The sequence below is a fragment of the Neolamprologus multifasciatus genome, chromosome 19 (genome assembly GCF_963576455.1).
Source record: "Neolamprologus multifasciatus chromosome 19, fNeoMul1.2, whole genome shotgun sequence".
NCBI classification, from domain to species: Eukaryota; Metazoa; Chordata; class Actinopteri; order Cichliformes; family Cichlidae; genus Neolamprologus; species Neolamprologus multifasciatus.
Genome location: NC_140457.1, coordinates 21,327,089 through 21,345,815, shown reverse-complemented (window position 1 = coordinate 21,345,815; position 18,727 = coordinate 21,327,089). Strand labels below are relative to the sequence as shown.

The 18,727-nt window shown below is 38.6% G+C and overlaps 1 protein-coding gene across 1 annotated transcript; it reads right to left on the bottom strand.

Annotated features, from left to right (window-relative positions):
* Window positions 1–2,667: 2,667 nt before the first annotated feature.
* LOC146496560 (adhesion G-protein coupled receptor G5-like) lies at window positions 2,668–10,389 on the bottom strand. Its single transcript, XM_085144272.1, has 17 exons — window positions 9,864–10,389; window positions 9,706–9,783; window positions 9,553–9,621; window positions 9,266–9,442; window positions 9,118–9,153; window positions 8,959–9,021; window positions 8,717–8,840; window positions 8,469–8,625; window positions 8,076–8,207; window positions 7,873–7,983; window positions 7,731–7,785; window positions 7,456–7,553; window positions 7,261–7,382; window positions 6,913–7,178; window positions 6,733–6,823; window positions 6,367–6,647; window positions 2,668–6,285 (listed from the first exon to the last, which is right to left on the bottom strand). Exons 1-17 carry the CDS (start codon window positions 9,931–9,933, stop codon window positions 6,167–6,169), a joined length of 2,049 nt encoding a protein of 682 aa, XP_085000398.1. The 5' UTR covers window positions 9,934–10,389; the 3' UTR covers window positions 2,668–6,166.
* Between the last annotated feature and the right edge of the window lie 8,338 nt (window positions 10,390–18,727).

Here is an 18,727-nt window from a genome sequence, read left to right as displayed (position 1 = left end):
CCGCTTGTGCAGACGTAGAAGTGCGAGCAAAGGACTCAAACATGACTAACTTGCATGAGCACGTACATGTCCAGCATCCAAATGTCTTTTTCTGAACATAAGCTACTGGCTTTCTTTCTTTCTGTCATGAGTTTGAGTAAATGAATCGCTGCATTTGGGCGCACACTGAGGAGGTACATTTGTTCGCGGATGAAAGAGGGTGCTGTTAAAACTGCTAAGACTGCTTCTATTCGCTGCATCATTATTAACAAACTTACTCATAGGCTGAACTTGTTGTCTATTCGCCCAACCCTAATGTGTACTACATTTCAGGTCAACACAGCCTGGAACAGTTGCGTTGAGTCCACTTGGAGGATGTGTCCACACTTGGTGCATTGCATTGTATAACCCTGAGCCTGATGTTCTCTCTCTGATGGCAAAATTCAGACCATTTAAATGAGATGTTTCTAATAGTTTAATTAACCCAACAAACTTGTTTTTGGACTGTGGGAGGAAGCCAGAGTACCCAAGGGCCTCTCCTTGTGTACCCACAAAGAAAGGCCCCAGCAGTTTCAAACCAGGAACCTTCTGCTGTGAGAACGTTAGGGATGAGACTGAAATATGTCTTTTTGGTGAATAAGAAGAAAGGCTGCTCAGTACTTAACACTGTGTGGTAAGGTTTTACTCCACTAGCCCCACTGAGCTCAAGCCTTTCTTCTTCTTTATGAAAAAATAAATAAAACCTTGTCCCTCCCAAGTTGAAGGAATTTGTTTTTTGTAAAAATAAGTGGTGTCATCTGCATAGACGTTTATAACTAAGTTTGCATGAACTTGTGCAAATAAGCTGTAACCATAACATTTTTACCCCCAACTTTGCAAAACATTACTCATTTGCATTCACAGCATTATCATGGGGTAATTTTTCTGTGTTCATCTGGCAGCAGGGTTTTTTTGTTTGCTTGTGGGTACAGTAAGTGTGTACATAATATGCTATAAAGCTTAGTGATGCAGGGAAATACGTGTTTGGTGATAATCCTATGCAAATTCTTTTCTATTTATAATACAAGCATACTGGGGAACTCAGCTAAAAAGTAATTTCTTATTCGCAGCTGCAATAGTCTGCAATAGTGTCCTTAAAAACGTAGAACCTGTTTAGCAACTAAAGTCTGCCTTTTATAAAGGTTTTTAAGTGTGCAGCATTAAACCAGGAAGTTAGTCCCTGTAGTAAAGGATTTGTGTGAAGCAAAATACCACAACTTCACCAAGTGTGAATTTTAAAGGCCCAAGCAGCAGCCAAGTCAATAGCAAGCAAACCAGGCATGAGCGAATCCAGAAGACTTTAGTCTTAACCATAGTTTTTTATGTTGGTAAAATGTGGTACCCAACTGGTGCTTATGAGGTCTGTTAAAACCCTGGTCTAATGAGGGAATTCTTCAGCGTGAGATGCTGGAAGCTGCTTTTAATGATGGTAAGGGTCAAAAAGTGGAAATCTAATGCAAGAATTATTATGGAAACTGTATTGATTAATTGCATTTTCTATGCTGTTCCCCGTTATTTAACCTGCTTTTAAGTTTCTACAAGAACCGAAACACAACTTTTACAGCTGCCACTTGAACTTCCTTTGCTTGGAGTTTCACTCAAGCATTCTCTACACGGTAGTAAGAAACAATACATTTCCATCTGTTTTCAGTTATTATTTGTCTGCTTTCATAGCTCACAAAAACATACCACAAAATTCCACTTTTTCATGCAAAATGTGCACAAAAAAACCTCAGACTTCAAGTGTCAACTGAATGATTGAGTAATTTTGATAAAGAGTGACATTTGATAGACAGATCTGAACATTTGAGGGTTTTTCTGTTCTCCAACTTTTCAGGCCTTGTGCATCACTAAGCTGTGAGTGATTGAAGAGACTGATGAGGAGTTGCTAAGGTCGTGGGGGGATAGGGAGAACCACGTTACGTGACATTAAAGGCAATGAGCCTTCCTGGTGTTGCACATAACGTGAGAAGAGTGGACAGGAAAATATAGGGAGGAGAACCTTCAAATTTAGAGGTCAAGCATTCAATCTGAATGTTTCAAAAGGTTGCGCCCCTTAGACACCCCCTCCCTTTTTTCTTCTCCTCTTTCATGACCCCTCCACTTTCTCCATTCTCCCCGCAGCTGATGAAAGATGCTGATGAACAGCAAAGACAGCACTTAAACTGATTTCCAGGACTCGGGAAAGGCAGTTCATCTCAGTCAAATCCTCTGTGTGTGCGTGCGTCTGAAGCCATCTGGCCATCCCACCTGAATTATGGAAGGCAGTGTTCTATTTGGAAAGTTTTCCAAGTCATGGTCAGTAACCTGAAAGCACCTTTAATATTTTCCCTGTTTTCCTGTAGGAAGAGGCCTCATTTCGTGCTCCCTGCAAAAAGTAACACAAATTCTCTGACACACCCATAATAAATCTGTACACTTAACTATGGGCATAAGTGCTTAAAGTCACACAGAAGTGGGGGTGCTCACAGGTGCCCCTCCACTAAGACTTATGACTAGTGCTCCCCCACTCTGCAGTCACGCAAGCGCTGCCCTGCTCCTGGACCTCAGCCTGATTTTACTGCAGCCTGTGGGGAAACCAGACACTACAAAGGCCCTGGGTCCACATCAATTTCATGAGCAAAGTTACCAGAAAATAAATCATTTTCAGGATTTTTTTAAAAAGCAAGGAAAGGAGAGAGGGGTCCTAGCTAACGCGCTACCCATTGAAAACAACATAGCAGGGGAGCCGAAAATGAAGTCGAGCGTACGTTTCTAAGAGTCAATTTTGCTTTGTCACACATTTGCTAGCAAATAGAATTGATGTTGTGTCATCTCAAATTTGATAAAAGCCAGTGTTAACCAGTAACCAGGCAAATAAAAGATAATAATTTTTCCCTCTTTACACGCAAGTCTCCGGGAACAAGACCTCGGGTTTTATAGGTCATTTGAGATTGAAAATTTTGCTTTTACAGGCCAGGATTCAGTCTAGACTCCCTATAATAAAATGCATAAAAGCTCCTGCACACAGATTGTGGTAATCATACATCCAGTCAGTCTGGTGATTGGAAACTTTACTTATTCTTATTCCACAGAAACTGAGGTTAGGACGACCTTTCTGGAGCAGATTTTGTATTTTATGCACTTTTTTCTGCCTATATTTCGATATAGAACCAAAATGTTTTCCAACTTGAACGTGTGTGTTGATGCTAATGTTTTTCTCTGAGCCACTCTGTACATGTGGTATGACACTGAGAGCAATTAAAAAGCACTTTCTTAGTTCCCATCTACTAAGTGAAACACATTAACACGTGTTAAAATTTTATTTGGTTTTTCACTCTGGTAAGGGTTTTGTTGAATAGCGTGAAAATGCAACATTCCCTGTCATTTTCATTATGAAATCTTCTAGACTGACGTACAAAACAACAATCTTCCCAGAACATTTCTCAGAGATGCCTTGATTTATGTTTTTAGGAAAGCAGTAAAACTCTGCTCCAAATCTCTGCGGGGACTTTTACATACTTTTGATTTAGTAAGTTAATGAATCAAAAGCAGTTGTTTTTTTCACCCTCACATTCTGGCCCATCAAATCTTTTGCTATTGAGATTAATGTTCACGACTGCTTACCAGAGAGCTATGAGTTGTAATCCTGCATCTTAAGAAGCCTCTGCTTTTTAATTTTGCATGTTCTAACATAAGGACACGCACAGGTATACCACAGAAGCCTGCTGTGCTTTGCATAAAAGCCCTTTTTTTGGAGCAACACAAATCAGACATGCATGGCAGTAATTACCCCAGTTTTTGTCTGGCACGCTGTGGTCATTTAGGAGATTAATCAGTCGTGGATAAATAAACAGTCCTTCCTTTCTCAATGTCACTCATCAAGGCTCAAGTTCTGAATAAGGAAAAACTTTATTATTCATTTAAACAGCTCAAACTTTTATTTCAAGACTATGTTGTGTACATACAACAGTTTCTTTCACAAGATAATTTGCTTCTATGTATGAAAATCATATTTTGTCCTGATAAAATAGGGAAAAAAGTTATTACAACATTTTAGTCAAATAAAAGCTTGACAAACTTCATATGATATAGAGTACATGCAAAGATTTGACTTTAAGGCTACTTTAATAAAACTGAGAAAAGCAAATCAGGTTCCCTCTAAATGAAAAAATATTACGATATTTTTTAAGGTAGTATAATAAAAATAAGTACTAATGAAATCCACAATTCCCAAAAACCACTAAACAAACAAAACAGTTTGCCAAGATACACTGCACTTATATATATGCTAGTGAAATACAGTAAACTTTAGAGAATAGTTTCAACATTCAAATACCCTCAGGGATCTTATCACTATAGGTAGTCATGAGCTCATTTCTTGTTTGCCAGTTAAGCTTCCCGCACAGTGGATACTGGTCTCCCTGGACTCAGAGTAATTATCTGAAGGCACGCAACACACTAACTGGCGAGTTCAGCCCCGACACGGTGTAGGATATGTGAGACAAGCCTTCCTTTCACCTTGATTCTGCTATCTTTAATCACATTGACAAGCACATCAGTCAAAAAAAAAAAAAAAGTTTAATTTCTTAAACGTTTAAACTTTGTATTCCACTCTATGACAGATTCAGGAGGTCTGTAATACAACCTTAGTCAATGATTTACAAAACCCATATTTTATTTACAATAGACCACAGAAAACATTTTTAAGTTTACTGGTAAACGTGAAAAATCTGCTTTTTAGCAACAAACTAAACAAATGACAGATTTGTCATAGAACCATTTAATGTGACAGTTACAGTGTCAGGATGGCTTTTGCTATGGGAGAAGCATGAAGCAAATTTCAATGGATAATATATACATATTTTTAAATGTTTAATTCAGACTTTCTACTGTTTCATGAAAAATAACACTCATTTTGAATTTGATGGCAGCAACATCGCTCAAAAGAAGTTGGAGGCGAGAAAAGGCTAGAAAAGTAAGTAGCACTGAAAAGAAACAGCTGGGGGAACATTTTTTAAATAGTTAGGTTAACTAGCAACAGTTCAATAACGGGACTGGATATTAAAGATAGGCAGAGGTTCACCAATCTGTCATTGTGTTCCAGTGCCATCCAAAAATGGAGGTTAATGCTTTATCATGCAAAGAAGAAGCCATATGTGAGAATGTTTTCTATGGACCAAAGCCCATTTAAAATGAACACAGCCAAAGTGGAAACTGTTATTTGGTCAGACAATTCAAAATTTTAACATTCTGCTTGGAAAAAATGGATGAGGAAGAGGAAGAGAAGGAAAATCCAGCTTAACAAAATTCAATTACTATACATCTCTGATGGTATTGGGCTGTGGAATTGGAAGCCTGGGCATCTGGAAAGGCACCATCATTGCTCAGAGGTATATACAGGTTTTGGATCAACATATTCTCCCATGCAGATAACATCTTGTTCAAGGAGTTGCTTGGATTTTTCAACAAGAGAATGCTGAACTGCACAGTGCATTCATTACAGCAGCTTGGCTTAATAGTGGAAGAGTCAGGTGCTGAAATGGCCAACCATATCACCAAATAAAAACGTTTGATGCATCATGATAATAACTCGAAAGACAACCCAGCTAGGATCCTATATCCAACAAGATGGAATGTTCTTCTACCAAACGTCCAGCAGCTCATCCCAGCAGATGTTTATGGATTTCTGTTTAAAGGAAGACGGGGTGCTACACAGTTGTCAACATGTCCCTGTCCCAACTTTTTGAGAGGTGTTAGGACTGTCAAATTGAAAATGTCCTTATCTTTGACATGTTTCACTTTCCCAATTTAACATTTTACACCTTAACATCCTGACATGTTTATGATTGTGGTTGCGTACTCTGACTGAATCACAGCCTTCTATGAATGATTTGGAGTGAGTTAGACAAGTTTGTCTGTTAAAATATAAAAGCATAGGAACAAACATAGAGTCGTGCTCTGAAATGACTTCCAGAGTACTGACTCGATCTCTAGTCCACATCAGAATTTTTGTCAAAGACGGTAAACCGGGTTAGTGCTTTCATGTCCGAAAAGCAGAGAGCACATGGGAAGAATGACAAAGTTGTTTCTACACAGAGTAACCTGCTGGAACTATATGAAATAAAATGCTGCCCTCTTGTGTCAAAATATGGTAAAACAGCAAGCCTTATGCATAAGGAGATGTTACAGCTGTGTTTGATGTAGCTGTGCTGCTACTTTGTGTGTGGATTTTGCCGTCCCCAATAATCTTGCCGGATTTATAATAGTAGATGAACAGGAAGAAACCTATACAAATAAAGAAGAAGGTTAAGAACTTTAAATCTAATAAAGAATGACGTCAGCTCACTGTGACAGTTTTAGATTTACCTTGAAAGGAGTTGAGGATGGTGAAGATGTAGTAGGAAGCGATGACCAAAGGTCCGTAGCTGAAAAAAGCAAAAGCCCAGGTGATGCCAAGAAGGAGGAACAGGCCCAGAATGGTGGAAGTGTTGCTCTTAATGGAACTCTTGTCTTGAGCTTTTCCTGCTTTTGGCATTAGAACGATCTGCCTTACAGTTACAATGAATACACTCAGAGTGAAGACGAACACTACAGCATAATAACCAATGTTGACCCCCTGGTGGATACCAGCATCAGAGATCCAGCACCTGAAAATTGGGAGTACAACGTGATCCTCTGATGAAGATGTTTGTGTTTTATCCAAGAAATCTATTATCAGATTTACAGACTTACATTGTTGCTGCTTTCCCCTCATTTGTATTAATATTAATAGAATTATATTTCTGGGAGGCAAGAAGAGCGATCACCACCACAGCCGGTATGACTAAAGAGAAGATTAGGAATATAAATTCTCCTGTGATTATTATTCATAACATGAGAGCATAAGTATCATTTTTGGCTCAAGTCTCTTACCCCATCCTGTGATGCAAATCTTCAGCATGTAATGTTTCACTTCAGTGCAGATTTGATGTAGACTGAGGTACAAGTGTAAAGCCTGCATGAAGAACCAGGTAAATGTTGCCAACATCCCGTAGTGCAGAACTGCTGCTATTGCCACACATGCACCTTTGATACCCAGATTTGAAATGCTCTCATTGGTCAAGAAGGATAAGTTCAGGATCAACATGGCGACAAAGAGGTTCATCAGAATCTTTGTTGCTTCGCTTGCTTTCCCCTTTCTGTGGAGCAAATTAGTGTGCGTAAGAAAAAGGACTTTACTGAGGTAAAAATCCAAACTCCAAACTGCCTCGGATCTCTTACCTGACGAGAACGTGCATGAAGAGACCGACGATCAAGAAAAAGAGCGACAGTCCACAACCGATTGAAGTGATGTAGGTCAGAGAATTAACATCAGAAGCGCTAATGTTTGCAGGTGGAGGTGACTAGGTTCAAATAGTTATGTGTCAGTATGTGCTGTAAAAAAATCATTTCTTATTTCCTATACAGCTGTCTTACCATGAGTATGGCAAAAAAGGTTAGATGTGTGCACTGGCAGGTGACGCTGTTATTGGTCTCCACTGTTTGACAGCCATCTGTGATCCAGAGTGATTTCCCTGTTGGACAGCAGTAATACAAAGAAGTAACTGTTAAAGACAGACTTTATCACAGTAATCAGTGTGTGTGCAAAATGTGAGTGAACACTTCAAAGGTCTTTAATTCCTATGGTTTTCATATTAAAATAAGATATTAAAATAAGATATATATAGAGAGATAGTGTTTTTTTTTTTTACCATTTGCATCTTTGCTGTTTCCATCCCAAGACACGCAAGAAGCATTCGCTCCTTTCTTTATCAAAATAGAAAATGAAAATCAGAATAAGTTTTCCTCTGAACTTAAAAATGATCATTATTTCTGTTATGACATCACACTTACCTTGTCCACATTACTGTACTGAATCTCGATGGGTTGTGAAAGGTTTTGTATTTTTGCCCCCATTTCTATTCCCGCTATCTCACTGTTTAAATAGTATTTACTGCTGTCATCCTGTTAACATTAAAACATTGTTAATAGATCAGGTTTGGTCAATATGTTTATACATATGAAAAAGCAAGTTATTAGTTGAGCTGTACTATTACCGCATGCATTTCTGGAAACAACAGAATTCCAAGAAATGATCCATTTCTCTCCACCGCCATTTTACTGGCCTCTTTAGGAATTTTCATTAAACGAAATGGGCCTGTAAAATTGCTGTTTCCTCCTTTAACAATCTTTCAAAATGAGAAATGTTTATCAGCAAAAAATGTATAAAATAATGATGTCATGCACATGTATTATACAAATTAAAACTAATATATTCAAATTAGCATTAAAGTATATTTTGTATTTCATCAGAATGTTCAATAAACACAGTAATTTTCACAGAACTCAAAAATATGAATTTTCTGGCAATTATTCCATGCCTCAGACTTTAGAGAGTTAGTAATCCACAGTCTTAAAATTGTGTCACGCTCTTTTATCAAACACCTTACCATCACGCCAGCGTTTTCTGTGAAGGCAAAGCTCAGGTTGGCTTGTTTTTCCTGGGAGAGTTTGGCAATCACTCCTGTGATGTTGCCCATCTTGATTCTTGCTGTGCTGGAATTACCCATCAGTTCAAGGACAAAGGATAGATTTTTCATGACGTCTCTGTAACACGGAGACACAGTTAGTTTCTTAAAGTAGATTTCAAAAGTGCACAATATTGCAAAAATATTTCTATGAAAACTGAGATATTTACACTGGGTTAGGAATGGTATGGTTGATGGAAATTTCAATAGTGTCATCGTCATTGCTGGTGGTTGTTGTGGATGATTTTGGGTTGCATAACACATTCCATGTATCATTATCACTCACGACATATTCTGTTTTATGTAAATGTGCACAAAGTATGCAAACACACACAAACACAAGCAGGCTGTTGTTACACTTGCTAACATTAAATATTTGTTTTTAACTGATTTGATAAACAAATAAATATACCTGTGAGGTTTTCACGAAAGCTCCCTTTGCTCAGTTTCATATTCATACTCATATACTTCATACCTTGAACACATAAAAGTATCAAATTAGAACTTGTGAACTGTCACTGCTGTCACATTGTTTCATGTAGAAATTAAGAGGAAAGGTTTGTGAATTTACTTTCACTCAAGCAGCGGTGGATGCTACAAAAAAAATCTGCAACAAGATAGAAAGTGCATCAGATCATTGGTTGGAAACCTTTTCAAACTGATCAAATAAACTGAAAATTTGACCACTGTGGGCAAACTCTCACTTCTTAGAGGCTTACCAGGGCTGCTTTTGTTGTAGACCTGGGATGGCATACATGAATAATTATGCTCTGGATCCTTCATCACCACAATATCTTGCTTGGATAAAATTGCTTCAGTTAAATTTAGCCTGTATTTACCTTGACTATCTATTTTTACTTCAATATTGCAGTTGAAATCCACGTCGTTACAACACTCTAAGAAAAATTTAAAACACAAACACATTTAGCAAATAACCAAGACAAATGTTTTTCCCCAACAGCTTGAAAGCAAAAAAAATTAAAAGCTAAAAATTAGATAACTCTACCTGCACGTGTATTATTTGGTTGGATGTTGAAACAGAGTTTAGTTCCATTGTCCTCTTGGTAGATAGGTTCTAAATTAAAATATAAAACCCCAGATTACTAAGTTTGTCGTTTAACCTAATGATGATTTTTTTCCTGTATTGTTTTTAACTTACTTGATGGAAAATATGAATCAGCTAGTGTTTTGGGACTGATAAAGAGGGTATTCTTGGGTTTACTGTCTCCATTTGTGCCTAAAAATTTTCAACGTAAAAATATGAGAAAAATATTTTGAGAAATACTGGTTTCTTTTAAGCTAGATTTTGTTACTTACCTGTGCTGTACAACAGAAGCATTAGCTCCACGGCAAACATCAGGCAATGGTTTACATCCAATGGTAACATTATCCTAAGGAGAAAAGGGAGCAAGCTTACTTATCACAACCTAAAACTTAATAAGTTTCAGCTTCTATTTCCCAAATGAGAATATGTTCTGCGTTGTTGAGTTTCACAGCAACTTGAACTTACAGTCATTATTTTTACTGACAAATATACCTTTGAGATCTTCCTCTTTACTTTGACTTGCAAATAAACTGGGCCCCCTTTTTAAATTATATGTTTCCTCAGAAAAAAACTGGCAGAATGCTACTTTTTTTCCCCATGGGCTGGACTGTAGGTCTGAACATAAATGCTCCAGTAATACTTTATCCCCTGTACTGATATGAAATCTAAAGAATGTGCAGTTTTTTAAATGTATCTGTGCTCATTTCAGGTTGGATGAAAAACAGAAAGTCATCACTCTGATTGTACTAAAACCTTCTAGGTATCCGCAGGTTTCTAAAGATGTGCAGTGTATAGGATTATTTCATCATTAGTTCATTATTATATTTATATTATATTATTTACAGTTGTAGTCAGATGTTTACATACGTTCATCATGGGCTTGAATGTTTATGCAACAGACAGACTTACTTTAAAATATAAGATTTGAGTGCACAAATTATGATTTTATTTTGGATTTTTTTCTAATCCACAAAATGTCAAAAGTATACATACATTCTAATATATGTACGTACGCCCAGTAATATTTGGTTTAATGTGACGTGGCAAGTTGCACCTCAGTGGCATGCTTTTGGTACCCATTAACAAATATTCTTATTTGTTAACAGAGTTAGTTTAAATCAGTTGGTTCCCTGGCATGGGCCTGGCTTTTAAGCGTACAATGGTGTGAAAAAGTGTTTGCACCTTCCTGATTTCTTAGTTTTTCACATATTTGTCACACTTACATGTTTCAGATAATGAAACATATTTTAATATTAGACAAAGGTAACCTGAGTAACCTAAATGATGATTTCATTGATTAAGGGAGAAAAGTTATACAAACCTACTTTGTCCTTTGTGAAAAAGTAATTGCCTCTCTTGTTAAATCATGAATTAACTGTGATTAATTACCTCTTTTTGAAAGCTGAGTTCAGTTTCACTAAACACACTTAGGCCTGATTACTGAAGCTGTTTGATTCAAAATAAGAAAGAGATTGGGCAAAAATCGCCTGCATGGCAGAGTCAAGCAGACCGTTTCAGAAAAGGAACATCGTCGTAACGGTAGAATATGGTGGTGGTAGTGTGATAGTCTGGGGTTGTTTTGCTGCTTCAGGACCTGGAAGACTTGCTGTGGTACATGAAACCATGAATTCTGCTCTCTACAAAACATCCTGAAGGAGAATATCCAGTTATCTGTTCATGACCTCAAGCTGAAGCGTCCTTGGGTTCTGCAGCAAAACAATGATCCAAAACATGCCAGCGAGAATGACTTAAGAAAAGCGAAGTGAAGACTTTGGAGTGGCCTAATTAAATTCCGTAACTGAATCTGATCAAGATGCTGAGGCATGACCTTAAATAGGTGGTCCATGCTTGAAAATCCATTATGACCAGAGATGGGCAGTAACGCGTTACAAGTAACCATGAATACAAGTAACCATGAACGTGCGTTACTGTAATCCGATTACTTTTTTCAGGTAACGAGTAAAGTAAGGGATTACTATTGCAAAAATGGTAATTAGATTACCGTTACTTTCCCGTAAGCACGCTGCGTTACTGCGTTACTAAAACCGTGATTTTTTGCGAGAATGTCTCATGACAGTGACGTAAGCAAGCGTGACATTCGTGACAACAGCTGTGTGCAGATCAACAATGGATAATATATCGAGTGCGGGGAGAGTATGAGCGTGCAGCGTTTAAAGCGCGGAAGTACTGACCTTATTTTGAGTTTGATTCCATAAAAAGTGACAAAAACATTAGTGTCCGTTGTGCGTGGGAAGAAAACTTCTTTTTACAGCAAAAAAATTCCCTATCTAGGGATAGGTATCGAAAACCGGTTCTTGTTGAGAACCGGTTCCCACTGTTTCAATTCCTTGGAATTGTTTGCCATTTTTGCAAACGATTCCCTTATTGATTCCAGTTTCCCCGAATGACGTCACCATGTTGCGCAGCGTCATTTACCTGGCAGGAAACACGGCGGCTCAAACGCTCAAAAGTTTGATTATACTTTACGAGAACGGATGACAACAGGGCAACTTGCAATACTTGCAAAGTAGATATTTCATTTAAGGGAGGAAACACTACAAATATGCAAAAGCATTTGCTCACAAAACACGCAATAACCTTAAATGAATGTCATGTTTTTAATTCCGCTCTGGACTCATGAATCTCAACCCAGCAGCAGCGGTAACGTTTGCTCGTCCTCTCCCGTTAATGCGGCAGGTAAATAATCAACTAACAGTGCATATTATGTTTGTCAGGGTCCTGGGTCCCCTGACCCAGCATGTTTAGTTCTTTGTGCTTTTTGTATTATTGTACTTGTGTGAGTTATTCTATGGTTTCTAGTTTTGATCCCTTGCCCTTCATGTTTCTCTGTGTACCCTGTGTTCTGTGTAAGTCTGTGTCTACATGTTTGAGTTTACCTCTGTGTCTTTCGGTTCTTAGAGTCCTCTACCTTATGGTTTGTCTCTGTGTTTCTTAGTTGCTGTCTCCACCGTGTCAAGTTCGCGTCTCTATGTCGTACTTCCTGTTTTACTTTGAAGGTCCGTGTCTTATGTGAATGCGTCCTGCTTTCCTTGTCTCGTCAGTCCTGATTTCTCCCAGCTGTGCCCTCCTTCTGTGTCTCATTCCCCTCGTTACTTCCCAGTGTATTTAAACCCTGTGTTTCTCTGAGTCAGGGTTGCGTCGTCCCTCAAGCTGTGTGATTCCTCGTGTGCCCCTCTTGCTGTGACGCTCTCCTTGTGTCTCCCTGTGAGTTTTAGTTTGTTGTTTCCCCAGTTTAGTTTGTATGTTTTTTCCTGCCAGCCAATAAAGCTGTGACTTTGAGTTAACACCTTGAGTCTGAGCGCCTGCATTTTGGGTCCTACTCCTGCCTGCCACACTGCACTCCTTGACAATGTTAGCGCAATCTGCCTTATTACAAAACCTGCCATTACTGTGCGCTGCATTTAGGTGATCATGATGAGAGGGACATAGTCTGGCTGGCTCAGATGCTGGCAATTCTCACTGCAGTCTACCAGTAGCGTCTCCTTTCAGGCTAGAAATCTGTGCCATCAGAAACTGAATTTGAATAAGTTAAATTTGAATTGCTCAGATTGAATCTGAACTGTAACTTGAATAAATGCTTTTAAAAACTGAATATGAATTAGCCTAATTTGAAATTAAATTTATTGGTTTGAAAATGATCATCACTAAATTGAAATTTTATATAAGTTATTTATAATAATATTTATATTATATAAAAATGGAATCGGAATCGTGAAAATCTTATCAATACCCATCCCTACATGCATCTATTTCAAAGAATGAGTGTAAACACAAAAACCTATTTTATTTTATGTGCTGGAATGTGCAGAAAATAGGTTTAAAAGTAAATTAATTCTTCCAGTCAGAGAATGTTGCATATAATTAATTTTTTTGCTTGATGCATAAAGTTAAAAGATTAAAACTAATAAAACAAGTTTTAAAAAGGGACTTTTCCATTTGATTACATTTTGTATGATTGATTATGCAGAAAAAGTAGAATTGGGCTGAAAGATCTATCGCTTTATCACCTATTCAGGTTGCAAATCGTGTTTTTAAAAACTAACTAAGTAATTAATTACTTTTGAAAATAAGTAATCAGTAAAGTAACTGGATTACTTTTGGGGGGGAAGTAATCAGTAATTAGTTACTGATTACCCAACCATTTATTAGGTTTAGGGGCAATCACTTTTTCACGCAGGGCCATGTAGGTTTGGATTTTTCCCCCCTTAATAATAAACACCTTCATTTAGAGTTTACTTGTCACGGGGCCGAGTGGCCTGTACTGAACAGGACTCAGGTGCAGAAACCCAGAGCAGAGACAGCAGATGATGTGACAATTTATTAGGCGTGAGTGCAAAAAACGTAGCAAAGACAAAAAACAATAAGACGTGGAGTTTGACGAGGCGTGGCCTGGGAAACGTGGCTAGGGCGAGGGAATGAGGCCTGAGATGCAGAGTGGAGCTGAACAGGGAACAGTCACACTGAAGGGAGAAGATAGTGGAGTTAGGGAGGTAGTGGAGGCAGCTCTGAAGTGGCAAGTTGTAAAGGTTGAGAGGAGGGGTGAGAGAATCCAGGGGGGCTGAGTGGCGTGGAAAGGCTGACCTGAGATCCGGGGCTTCAGATGGAGTGTGATGGCAGGAGGGCAGGCAGGTGAGGCACAGAGAGATTTTCAAAATGATTGCTTGGTATCCTGAGTCCGGAGGTGGAGCGTGAGCCAAGGTGAATACAGCAACTGCAGCACAAGAGAGTCTGGTTAACAAGATACATCACAGCAAGAACTTGAAGTATAAGGCCTGTTACCAACATGTGTTGATGACGAACTGGCAGTGAATGAACATCAACGTGTGGCTTAAATCCCTCTGGCTTGATTGCCTGCAATAGGCTCCAGGTGTGCAGGAGCTGGAGGAGTTGGCCCTGCCCAGGGACGGATCCCAGGTAGGTTCAGGAGCCTTATGGAAATTCCAGCCACCCACTGCAGACCATGACATTACTTGTGTTGTCTTTGTCTAATATTTGAATTTGTCTGATGATCTGAAATATTTAAGTGTGACAAACATTAAAAAAAAACTTTTTCCCACCACTGACTATATGTCGAATAGTGTTGAGGTCAGGGCTTTAGAAAGGCTGTTCCAGAAGCTCAATGTTAGCCTGCTTTATTTATTCAAAAACCAGATTTGATGTGTTTGAGATCATTGTCCTGTTTGAACACCCAGTTGTGTTTAAGTTTTATGCTGCTGAGTTGAGGTGAAGTTGAAGAATTTAGAGGTAGTCCTCCTTCATTATTCTATCCACTTTGTGCAGTCTTACAGCACTGTCCCAGAGAATGATGCTCATCCTGCAGGAGTACCAGCTGTTGACAGCTGGTACTCACCTATACTCCTCTAAATGTGCTTCTCTTCATTGTGACCAAATAGCTCAGTATTTGTCTAGTCTGACCATAAAACCCTTCTCCAGAATGCATTTGGCTTGTCCATGTGCACTGCCGCAACTTTCAGTTATTTTATAAAATCACTCTAGATATGTGCGGTACAATCATTTCACACTGTAAAAAGAGCAGTTTGAAGAAATCATTAATAACCAAAATTTAAAGAAAAGCATAATCTTTTATTTTAAGACTTTATTGTGTATACACATCATTTTTCCCACAATACTTTACTTATATGTATGAAATATTGTGTCCTGATCAAATAGAAAAAAAGTTATTACAACATTTCCATTTATTACTACAATAAAACCACAGAAATGAGAACTAAAAAAGCCAATCAGAAGATTTCTGAATCAAAAATATATTAAGATAGTAAATAGTCATTGAACAAATCAGACCTTAATTTCCCTAAATATGGTAAATTTTAAAGAATAGCTATAATTTTTTATTTCAGAAAAGCTATTTTATAAATAAATACTAATGATTAACTTGACAAAAAAATCTACCACAAGCAAAGGAGTTTGTCAAAATACACTGAACATATTTAACTCTTTATTGTCATTGCACAGTTGTACTTTGTATAAGGGTACAACAAAATTGTCCCACTGTGATACTAAAATAAGGCAGGCAAAACACAATAAATAAGTAACATATACACAAAATAAAAAATAAAATATGTAGTGCAGAGGTAGAAAAAGGGAGATAATCCTATCCATATGCTCGTAAAATATGGTACATTTGAAAGAATAGTTTCAACATCTGAATAACTTCAGGGATCTTATCACTATAGGTAGTGTTGAGCTCATGTCTTGTTTGCCAGGTGAGCTTCCCCCACAGTGGATGCTGTTGTCTTCAAATTGTGGGACAAATTGAGAATAGTGAATGATGAATAAAGAATAATGATCCTCACCATAAATTTAATGCCTAGCTTTTACATCTGAAAAGGTACCATCAATCCTGAGAGGTATGTAAAGGATTTATATCAACATGTTCTCCCATGCAGACATCATCTTTTTCAAGGATTTGCTTGGATATTTCAACAAGAGAATGCTAAGATTATTAAATAGCATTTTTCTACTCTCCTGGGGTACTCAAAGCACTCAATGCAACATGCACCATTCACACAAGCACTATCTTCTATGCTTTAATCTCTGCAGGAGTTTGCTTCATTCTTTATGGCCACTGTTTACATTCTGCCAGATGCATATGTGCATGCAGCTCAGTGTGCCCTCGAGGAGCAGGTACTGCACATGGATCAGATATACCCGGACACTGTCATTATGGCTCTTGGGGACTTTAACAAAGCCAATCTGAGCCAGGAACTTCCCAAATATAAACCGTATATTAAATGCCCGACCAGAGGGGAGAGGACACTGGACCAGTGTTGCCCTACACTGCACTCGAACTTTCTGACCACGTCATGATCCATCTGATCCCTACGTACAGACATCGGCTGAAGCTCTCCAAACCTGTCACGAGGACTAAAAAACTGTGGAGCAACGAGGCTGTGGAGGAGCTTCACACGTGTTTGGAATCTACAGGCTGGGACACAATGAGGGCTGTTTCTAACAGCTTGGATGAGTTTACAGACACTGTCACCTCCTATATCCACTTCTGCAAGGACAGCATTGTGCCATCACGCACCAGGGTGAGTTATAACAATGACAAACCCTGTTTTACTCCTAAACCCAAAAAGCTGTGGCTAGAAAAGAGAAAGGCATTCAGAAGTGGAGACAGGGACTGCTACAGAGAGGCCAAGTACAGGTTCACTAAAGAAGTGGACATTGCTAAACATCAGCACTCTGAGAAGATGCAGCAGCAGATCTCAGAGAATGACTCGGCCCCTGAGTGGAAAAGTTTTAGGAATATCACTTGTAGTGATGGGTAGGTCGCGAACGAAATGGCTCTTAGAGACGGATCTTTGAAGTGAACGATGCGAGCCGGCTCCCGTGTTTTTTTTTTCTTTCTCTTGCCCTCTCTTTCACTTTATGCTGCAAGTCACCCTTGTGTTTGCGCTGAGCAGAGACAGCAAACAGAGCCTTGCGGGGGCGGTAGTTACACTCGCAACAGCAGTAGCACACAACAAGAGCAGGAGGGAGAGGGAAAGAAAGACAGCTGGGAGCAACAAAAAGAGACAACACCGTCACATTGGAAAGGTACAGTAAAGAAAATGAGTGACACCAAGAAAAGAAGCAAAGTCTGGAGGCATTTCAATCTTATCGACAAAACAAAGGCAGAGTGTAGTCTACAAGAAAAGGATATCATATAGAGCCGGCTCCACAAACAACATGCACAGGCACCTAAGAACTGTCTACCCATCAGTGCAATGGGAAGATAAAACGCAGTCAGTTGAGTATGATATTAATATTTCTAAATGCCAACCTTTCTCTTAAGTAAAGATCTGGGCGTCCCGTCCCCCCCCCCCCCCCCCCTTTTTTTTTTTTCCATATTTTAGTTTATATTTAATTGTGTTGTGGTTTGCAGGGTTTTGTGTTGTTTCAGTTTGTTTAAATTTGTTAAATTTGTTTAAAAGGAAAAAGCTTAAAATTTAAGTAGTTAAAAGTTGAAATGTATGAAATGTAAATAGTTGTTTTTTGTATTTTATAATTTATTTATTACATTTTATGTGGAGTGAATAAATAAAAGTATATTTACAGTGGCCCCTAGAGACAAAGCACGTACAAACGCCAAAACACAACGGAAGTGCTCCAGGATGCTAGGGGCCGTGTTGAGCTTTTGTTACCTAGTGGCTACACAAGCCAGGAAGTACCAACAATCGGATTGGGTGTGTGGTAGTAACAGGTAAATGAAGTTTTATTTTTAAATATTTGAATATATATATACATATATGAGTGTTTGTGTATTAATACAAAAACAATAGACATATGCATTCGATTGTGTAATTTAAGTGATCTAGGTAGCTCCGTTTTGGAAGTTCAGTTAACGCTAGAAATATGTTTTGGAGTTTTAACGTGCTTTGGAATTTCTAAGTGCTTTGGAGTTTGTACGTGTTTCGTATCTAGGGGCCACCATAACTATTTATATATAAAGAAAACCACATTTTTTTACATTACTAATTCCTTTTGTGCATAATTTTATATTGTTGTTGATAATTAATTAATTAAAGCAACAAAACAACCTAAAGAGCCGGTTGGGAGCTGAAAGAGCCGGCTCCTTTTAGTGAGCCGAGCCAAAAGAGCCAGTTCTCTAAAAAGAGCCGGAAATCCCATCACTAATCACTTGCTCTTGGCCAACACCCTTAATGACTTTTATTGCCGTTTTGATGAGCCATCAAGCAGCCTTCACACCTCCACCTGCCCCAACAATAGATACACTTTGGACACTCATCCCACCCACCTCCCCAATTTCACCCACAAGACTTCACCCACATCACACCCCTCCTCACCACACTAGTGATGTGTCGGTCGCAAACGAAATGGCTCTTAGAGCCGGATCTTTGACATAAACGACGCGAGCCGGCTCCTTATCGCGAGCCGTGGTTTTTTTTTTTTCTTTCTCTCACCCTCTCTCTCACTTTTTTTCTGCTTCACTTTGCATACGAGCCTTGTGTTTTGCACTGGGAAGAGGGGGTAGGGGCGGTAGTTACACTCTCAGTAGCACAGGAAAAGAGCGGGAGGGAAAGAGAGCCTGGGACAACAATGTCACATTAGAAAGGTATAGTAATCATCCACAACTATTTTCAGTTGCAGA

Excerpts from the sequence above, each read along its gene's own strand:
- LOC146496560 (XM_085144272.1), bottom strand. The coding sequence starts at position 9,933 with ATGTTACCATTGGATGTAAACCATTGCCTGATGTTTGCCGTGGAGCTA. Across the intron at positions 8,626-8,716 it reads CATACCATTCCTAACCCAGT|AGACGTCATGAAAAATCTAT; the intron begins GTAAATATCTCA and ends TCCGTGTTACAG. Across the intron at positions 7,984-8,075 it reads TGTTTCCAGAAATGCATGCG|GATGACAGCAGTAAATACTA; the intron begins GTAATAGTACAG and ends TAATGTTAACAG.